At 42.2% G+C, this 9,408-nt stretch overlaps 1 protein-coding gene across 2 annotated transcripts in view; it reads right to left on the minus strand.

The window, feature by feature from the left end:
- Nucleotides 1-8,243, minus strand: part of LOC123026388 (protein Daple-like) — a 33,427-nt gene extending 25,184 nt beyond the window's left edge. For both annotated transcript variants that reach the window (XM_044435955.1, XM_044435954.1), the window contains exons 1-3: nt 8,104-8,243; nt 6,576-6,757; nt 3,356-3,493 (exon numbers count right to left, since the gene is read on the minus strand). In XM_044435955.1, the coding sequence (XP_044291890.1) occupies nt 3,356-3,493; nt 6,576-6,757; nt 8,104-8,200 (417 nt within the window). In that variant the 5' untranslated portion in view covers nt 8,201-8,243. The remainder of the gene's footprint in view (nt 1-3,355; nt 3,494-6,575; nt 6,758-8,103) is intronic.
- Nucleotides 8,244-9,408: the final 1,165 nt, after the last annotated feature.

Consider the following 9,408-nt stretch of genomic DNA (forward strand, 5'->3'; position numbering starts at 1 on the left):
CATATTTCATATAATGTTAAGCAACCAGTTCATATAAAGAACACAGGCGGTTGCATTATAACAAGATATACGCAACCATATTGTGGCTGGGTGAATAACCCTTTTGCTCTCTTCTCTGTAATCTCATAGAAACATAGAAACAGAGCAAGTCAGAAGGGTCCTCCTGAGCCATCTAGTCTGACCCCTAGCTCCAGCTGGCTCCACTCACGACATGCCCACCATGTGCATGTCCAGCCTATCCTTGAACACCCTCACCGATGGGGCTTCAACCACCTGTGGAAGTCCATTCCATACTCTTGGGGTCCTAACTGTCAAGAAGTAATTCCCAGGATCAAAACTAAACCTTGGTTCCCTGAGCTTTACTCCACTGGAATGCATCCCACCCTCCTAGAGGAAAACAGGTCTCTACTCACCTCCATGTGGTACCCCCTCACATACCTGTATGTTGCCAACAGATCCCATCGGAGTCTCCTCTTCTCCAGGCTGAAATGACCCAGTTCCCTCAGTCTCGCCTCATATTGCTTTCCCTGCAATCTGGTCACCATCCTTGTGGCCCTACGCTGCACTGACTCTAACCTGGCTATATCCTTTCTGTAATATGGAGCCCAGAACTGAACACAGTACTCCAGTTGCAGGCGCACCAGAATCATATAGAGAGGCAGTAATATATCTCTTGATCTAGAAGCCATGCTTCTGGCTATGCATCCCAGGGTGGCATTTGCCCTCTTGACTGCCACATCACACTGCTGACTCATGTTTTAGCCTGCAGTCAACCAGTACCCTGATATCCCTTTCACAAATGCTGCCCTCCAGCCCCTTGTCCCTTAACCCGTACTATGCACCAAGTGCAAGACCTTGCACTTATCCACACTGAACACCATCCTGTTGTCCCTTGTCCACTTCCATAGTCTGCCCAGATCTTTCTGGATCTCAAGTACCTGCTCCTCAGTTGTGGCCATCGACCCCATTTTAGTATCATCTGCGAATCTGGTCACCAGACTGGTTTTCCCTCTTCCAGGTGATTGATGAAAAGATTGAACAGGATCGGTCCCAGGACAGAGCCCTGGGGGACCCCATTTGTCACTGCCTGCCATCCTGATGATTCCCCACTAATGGTTACCCTCTGCTTTTGGTCTGTCAAACATGCCCTAATCCATCAAACAGTGCATCGCTCTATCCCAAAACTCCTCAGTTTCTCAACCAGGATATCATGGGGCACATTGTCAAAGGCCTTGCTGAAATCATCCATTGTGTCCCCTCTGTCTAGCCACCTTGAAACTTTGTCATAGAATTATGTAATGTTTGCCTAGCAGGACCTGTTCTTGTGGAAGCCATGCTGTGTGGCTGCCAACCTCGGAGCCTTTCCATTGTCTTTCCTAAAATGGACCCAAGACTAACCAGTCTGTAATTCCCCATGTCCCCTCTACTACCCTTTCTGAAAATTAGAACCACTTACACCACCCTCTGGTCCTCTGGAACCTCACCTGTTCTCCCCAAGGCCTCAAAAATGTAGGCCAAAGGGCGCAAGAGTACCCCCACCAACTCCCAAAGTACCCTCACTGATAGGTTTATCAGTAATCCTTTTTACGCCCAGTGCCCTGAGGAGCTCCTCAGCTTCTAATGGGGGTGACTCTAATCTGTGTCCCTAAAACCTGGCCTCATCCTCTCCCCCACGTGTACCTCCCCCATCCAGCTTTGGAAAGAACACAGAGGCAAAATAATCATTTAGCATCTGTGCCTGTTCCCTCACCAAATCCCCTTCCTCCTTACTAAGCAGTCCCACTGCCCGTCTCCCCTTCCTCTTGCTATTTACATGCTGATAGAAGTCTCAGCTCACAATCAACCTTAGCCTTGTGAAGAATCCTTCTGTAATGGGCTCCTCCTCCTGGTACACCCTTTTGTACACCCAACTTGCCCCAGTGCCCATTTCCTATGTAGGTTCCTCTTACGTGAAATCCCTCTTACCACCCCTTTTCATATCCACAGCAGTGCTCTCCTTTGCTTCCCTGCCTTGCTTTCTAGTGGTGTCATCAAGGCTTGCTCCTTTAAGTGCCATCCACCCCTCCTCAATTCCCTTGCCTTCCTCTCCCAGGGGACTTTCCACACTCTGGCCTTCAATTGACCAAAGCTGGCTCTTGTGAAGCCCCAGCTTCTAGTACTCAACCTACTGCTTGTCCCCCTTCCCTTGATCTCAAAGTAAATTATAGAGTGATCATTCGCATCCAGAGCTCCCTTAATCTGCACCCCATCTAGCAGCTCTTCCCTGTTGGTCAAGACCAAGTCAAAGATATTTCCTTCCCTCGCTGCCTCCTGGACCCTCTGCATGAAAACCCTCCCTCTATAGAGCCTAGGAAGTGATGTAACCTAGCCATCAATTCCAAGTCAGTCTCCCAGCTAATATCTGGGACACTGAAATCTCCCATAATTACCATGTCCCTCCCCTGAGAAATCCTTTGAATCTGGCCTGTCAGGGCATCGTCCAGGGTCTCAAGTTGACTTGGAGGGTAATAACATACCCCCACTGTCAGGTATCTCTCCCTGATGATACCCTTAGTTTTACCCAGACCACCTCAACCAGATCCCCATCTGCGCCACCTTCTATCTCTTTGCAACCTATCCCTTCCCTGACATATAGTGCTATGCACTCTCCCCTCTTTCCCTTCCTGTCCTCTTCTAAACAGGTGATACCCCACTATGTTTACATTCCAGTCTTGCCTTTCATCCCACCAAGTTTCTGTGATCCCCACCAGGTCATACCCTCCTATTCCCAGGAGAGCCTCAAGTTCTTCCTGCTTATTACCCATGTTCCTAGCATTGGTATACATGCATCCTGTTGCACTATGGGACACATAGTATCACTTGGTACCCAGGATGTATACGAATCTGATAAGGGCTGAAAATCTAACAGATTTTCATGATTTGGCCCTCTGGATTCTAGGCTAGTACCCTTTGCTGGCACTGACTCACTATGGTGTAAGTTAAGCTAGCTTCTGGACTTCTGTTGTGTGGTCTGACCATGATTTCAACATTATTTTTTTTTTTAGCTTTTAATGAGTTTTGCACTTTTAGGCTCTAGCCCTATTCATGCGAAATAGTAACCATCAAGAGGTGAGATGCATCATCTTTGCTCTAAACTGGTTAAGTAAAAGACAACAGAAAGCCAGGAAGCCAGTCCCCGGGGACACTGAAAAGATTTACATGGATAGACATCAACTGGTGATTTGATCAGTCCTTGAATTAACTTTCTAGCAGCAGCAACTTCTCATGCCCTTTGCCAAATGTAAGGCAACAAGTCTTTCTCAGTAGCCAACCAAACATGTCCCTGGGATTACATGTGCAAGGACTGTATCTGTACCTGTCTCTCTTTGCTGGCCTTCAAGGTCTCCATCATCCCCTGAAGCTCTTCCTTCTCTTTGAGAAGCTCCTCACTTAAAGACTCCAAGTCTTGGTTACTTTGCTTCTCTTTTTCAATCTGGTTCTGCAGCTTCTCAATCTACACAGAGAAAATCATCACAAGGTATCACAAGCAATCCTGCAACAACCATCACTCACATATAAGGGCACAATGAGAAAGTCAGTGTTTTAAATTTGCCCATTCACTGATACTTCTACCAGAATATTACAATGCAGAAATATCAAGTCATAAAAACAGAAAAGTTTTGGCTTTTACCGTCTTCAGCTGCTTTGATGTGAATTAAAAACTACTGTAGCTGATGCGACATTTAAAGAACAACAAGGAACATTCCGAACTGTGGTATTTGCAGTAAATTGCTTGTGTCAAGTATTGCCTTCTGGGATCCAGAACAAATCTGTCATAGGACCATTACACATGACACAAGGTTGACTAATAAGCCATGGAGGCTTATTAAGCCATACTACATGTGTCAGTTATGTGCAGCCAATTTGCATAATTATGCTCACCTGGGGCAGCTTTTTGTGTCATACAAACCCAGTGAGGGTGGCTAGCTGGCGTGGTTAATGAACAGCCTGTTATAGGATTGTGGGGTGGTTTGTTACCCCAGCATATTAACCTCATGGATTTTGGAAAATACAAAAAGCAACCCAGGAGCTTAAATTGTCAACCTGGCATTACAACTCAGTCTGGCTTAAGTAACTCACAGTGGGTCATGGCGACTGTGCAAGCAAAGCCACTTGAGTCATTTTTCTCAGACTTCAACATCAGGAAGTATTCTAAATGAGCTAATTCTATGTTTTTACTAAGACAAGCGCTCATTTACTTTCTACCCCTCCAATGACTTTTTGACAAGAAAAATAATCTTTTAACTAACACTTTCCATCCTAAGATAACCTAGGCAGCATTTTTTCCAATACTTATTGTTCCTTTTTCAACAAGGCATGGGAAGAGATATAGAAGAAAAAATTACCACATTTTTGACACCAATCTTCCTCCACTTCACATCACCAATGTGACATAACACCACCTGCTACTCACGGCTTAGAAATGGACTCTATCTATCTATCTATCTATCTATCTATCTATCTATCTAGGGAACTTCTATGCCGCCCCATTCGCCGAAGCCTTGGGGCGGCTCACAAACATAAATAAATAACATCGTATAAGACAATATAAATTAAGTCGCCCTGGCCAAAGAATAAACTAAATAAATAATATTAACAATTAAAATAATGTTTGAATTAAAAGGTCTTTGCCTGGCGCCAAAAAACAACTAACGACGGCGCCAGGCAGACTTCTCTGGGGAGCGCATTCCATAGATTGGGTGCCACCGCAGAGAAAGCCCTCCTCCGAGTACTTACCCTCCTAATTTCCTTCACGGAGGGTTCCCAGAGAAGGGCCTCTCCCACTGATCTCAAGGGGCGGGTGGGCATCTATGGACGTAAGCGCTCCTTCAGGTAACCAGGACTCTATTATGTTCCCCTTCCATTTTAGATGATATTTATAAGGAACACAACATCCTGAATATGTTTTGTATTATTTGTCAACATCATACCAGTCTTTAGGATTCAATAAATGAAATAATTAATTTCCGTATGATTATTTATGGAAAAGGCTTGTGGCTGCAAAATTCAAGCATTAAAAACATAATAGTTGCCACTATTTGGTATAATAAGCCAAGTTTCTGGCTAAGTTGCCAATTTAGAAGCTATTGTGTCTCTAATGAAGGAGACTATAGTCCACAAAAGCTTAGGCAGAATAAGCATGTTAGTCCTTAAGGTGCCACAAGACTCCTTGTATTTTCTATTTTGCAGACTTTGAAACTGAAGTTTATACATATCCACTCAACAGCCTGTTTCAAAAGTTAAGAGTTTTATGTCCACAAGATGGCAGCAGACTGTGGCTCACATGCTTCCCTCTCTTTAACATGGCCATGAGGGCCAGTTTGGAAGCAGCTAACCATGGAACCATTTGAAAGCATTAACCATGGTTTATAATCCTGGCTTGTTCAATGAGCACAGATTAAACTATGCACAGCTCCCCTGAGTTTGGACTTTCCTGATTTCTTTTTTGCAGCTCTGCTCACAGCTTAGGCACATCAGGCCAAACTGTCAGTGTTGTGTCCTAAAACTCTATTACTAATAAAAAAGAATTGTTTGTGCTGTGATGAAAAAGCCAAAGTCTTTTGTAATGCTGCACTGCTTTACAGTTACTTCAGAATGATGCACCCACATTATTGCAGTCTTCTAAACACTGCAGCAGAGACCTACCTTCAAGTATGAACCTTCTCTCCAGGACTGAAGAAATCAGGATGCAAAAAAACAAACAACCCCCCAAACAACATATTTCTATTACATAATCCAGCACCCTCATTAACTATATGCAAGAAGAAATTCAAACAATCGGTGATCTTACCAAATTCAGCGACCATACTAGATCAACTTGTATGCTGAATCTTGGTCAGCGGAATGGAATACATCACTGGCCAAGAACTTTTATTTTTAACAGCTGTTCTTCAGCTGGCCTTACACTTGTAAGCAGCTGGCATTTTATTTCAGCTTCCTCATACTTGCATATCCTTCTTTTCACTACCCCAGCATCTTCCAACACTTAGTCACAATTCCAGAATTCTTGGAATATGATTCCATTTCCAAAAGGGGGAACAAAAGATAGCAGTGAGTCATGGCAGACCCAAATGATCTGAGACCCAAAGAGCACTTACTATTTTATGAAGGGTGAAATGGAACAAGCAGAGGAGCATGTTCTGCTGTTCAAATTCTTACACTGCTGAATACTCTAACCCTAACCCAAATTAAACCCAAAAATAAATATATATGGAGACAATCAACTCCAAGGTAAGCACTAGATAAAAATTAGACAAAATAGAACTTGCAGGTTTCTGACACTCATATAAAACATGTTCAGAACTAAGCCTAGTATATATAAAATGTTAAGAACTACTGTCCACTTAGCACAGTCAGGGAATTAGCAGATTGCAATTACACACACAATAACAAAACCTGAGGGCACGGTGGAATTTAAAAATTTCACTTGAATTTATAACACTGACCAGAAGCAAAGTTCTAAAGGAATGCTGTTTAAAAGATTATGCCTAGCTCAACTGACTTATGCCTAGCTCAACTGACATCCTATTAATTACCTTTTGGCCAAGCTGTTGATTCTCATTTTGCAGTTCCACAAATTTAAGGTTATTCTCTTCAGTGGTGACAGATGCATCCCTGAGCTCCTGGATGATATTTTGCAGGCTCTGGTTATCCTTTTCAAGCTTCAAGATTCGACTTGATGCACATTCATTCAGTTCGAAGACAAAAGACTTCCTTGCTGTTGAAATGCAACATTCAGAATACCCAGATGTATTATATTGTAAAGTTGGATGCACTTCCAGGATTATAAAGGTACTTTTTTTTAATAACGGTGTTTCCCTCCTTTCCCTCTAAATTCAAGAAGCTGTTTTAGAGCCAAATTGGTGTCTGGTGAAGCAACTGACACTTAATCAAGACAAGATAGTGGTGCAAATGCAAATCGAAGAATAGTGTCTCAACTCTGTGCTGGATGGTGTTACAATCCCACCAAAGGTTCAAGTTCACAGATGTAGTTTGGACTCAGACTTGAACCCAGATGCCTAAGTCTTAGCAGTAGCCAGAAGTGTGCATGCAGAGCTGATGCTAACAAGCCAGCCATGGCCATTCTTAGAGGGGTCTGTTCTGGCTACTATCACACATGCCTTAGTTATATCTCATTTGGATTACTGTAACATACAAAGCTGCCTTTTGAAAACTGTTCAAAAACTTCAGGTGCTCCAGAATGTTGCAGCCAGACTATTGACTAGACCTAGTTTCATAAAGTACGTTCCCCCCTTTTTACTAACTTCACTGGCAACCAGTCTCCTTCTGGACACAAGAAAAACAGGGTTTCCCTGAAAACTATTATTTGGAGCAAGTTTCAAATTGGACACCAGTCAAGCTTAATATTCGTGCCAACAACCTTGGGAAGGTCCTTACCAAGGCAAAATCACAATTTGCTAACTTTGGTAAGCAGGACGTCAACCTTACATATTAATCAGTCCACACAGTTAAAAGTTAGTCTGCACTCTGGGTATAAATGGTTTCCTTATTTAAATTTGAGCTATTTTTAAATATTATGATTTATAAGTAGAATAGATGTTTTGCATTGGGTGTTTCTGTTAGGCCATTATCCAAAGGAGATCCATCATTCAGAGAATTATTGCAGCTGCATCTGTTAATTAACTAGTCACTACTTCTGCCAGCAGCAAGATGTGTCACTGCAAGTACCTGCAAGTTGAGCTTCAACAAGAACTTCTAAGCAAAGAGCCCAAAATATTTGGGGCTTCAAGGCAAGATCAAATTTATGTTCCATCCTAGCTAGCAAAGTAGTAATAAGCAATATAATTGGCAATTTGCTGCACTTTAACAGAAGCCCAAACCTGCTCCCTGGGTATTGCTGCTTCACCATGGACAAGTTTTAAAAAAAAAACTGGAAAAGGAAAATAGAAGGTACATCTGATCAAGTCTAGACAAAAACTGACTTCCAAACTTACCAGGTTTAGTACTTACATGCATCTTTTATTTGTGTTATTAATCCAGAATTAAAATATAATAGTCAAGTGATAGCTTTTTAAGAGTGGCAAACCCCTCCATGTTACTCACTATCTGACAGATCTGTGCTCTTTGATAGCTGCTCCAGTTCCCTGCCCAGGTGTACAGACTCATTCATGCTTTGCTTCTGAGCAATCTCCAGCACCATATTCTCTTCCAGCAACTCTTCGATTCTCTTTTTGTCCGTATCCCTGTCCTAATATAAGAAGGGGCATACACGAAGGCACAGATGGCTTACTAATAGGAAGAGTCTATTTGGATCTTTAACTATTACACCAATAAAAGGCACTAGTATTATAGGCAATGGTGGCCAATGTTTTCAAATGTTGTAGATGGGGAGCAAGAATGTATTTACCCCCAGTGTCTAGTATTCATGGGTTACTGCTTCTGAAAAAGAGTAGAAAATAATACTGGTGTACAGAATTATGCATGGTGTGGAAAAGGGGAATAAGGAAATATTTTCCCTTTCATAATTCTAGAACTTGGATCATCTCAAAGTTGATTGGCCACCAGTGTTGATGGCTTAAAAGTTGATAAGACAAATTCATGGAATATAAGCCTATCAGTGGCTACTAGCCCTGATGACTATATGCTACCTCCAATATAAGAGACAGTATGCCCATAAAAATCAGTTGCTGAGAATCAGCTGGGTGGGAGGATGCTATTGTATTTATATCTTACTTGTGGCTGGCCATTATGTGAAAAGAATGCTGGATTAGATGGAACTTGTTCTGATCCAGCATGATTCTTATGTTCTTGTGGGTGTGGAGGTTCCATAGAGGCATCGTTACAACATATAGCCATCTGACAGATCCCTCATGAACTGCTTCCCTCTTCACTGGAAGTCCACATTGTTGCTTGAACCAGACCTCTTCTTAGATACAGATACAGAACTCCTTGCAGATCAAGATAAGATTATGCTTTGGATGTACGGAACACTCCACTAGCCTTTACGTGCTTAAGTTGTGTCACTGTAAGATCTAAGCAGATGCATAGAGCTTTGGCTACAGGTGGTATAGAAATGCAATTAGCAATAATATTATATTTTTGCACTGCTTTTGCACATGCATCACTTCCACCAACTTTGCATCTATTCATTTTGAGTTTTTATACAATATTTGCAGCATGGTAAAAATAGAAAACATGCAAGAGGCATATGTTTAACAAGAATTTATTTCACTGAAGAATGACATGGAATTGTTTGACTTTTGTTTATAGGGTCAGGTGCACAGCATAATACTGGTGTCCCTTGTTCTCCTAATTAATGTTATTTCTGTCATAAAGTTCACAGTGTCAGGCATATTGAAAAAACGTTTTGGCCAAGCCCAATATATTGTGTATAAAAGATTTTTTTTC

This window comes from Varanus komodoensis, unplaced genomic scaffold (assembly GCF_004798865.1).
Source record: "Varanus komodoensis strain SLA01 unplaced genomic scaffold, ASM479886v1 scaffold3, whole genome shotgun sequence".
In the NCBI taxonomy this organism is placed as follows: Eukaryota; Metazoa; Chordata; class Lepidosauria; order Squamata; family Varanidae; genus Varanus; species Varanus komodoensis.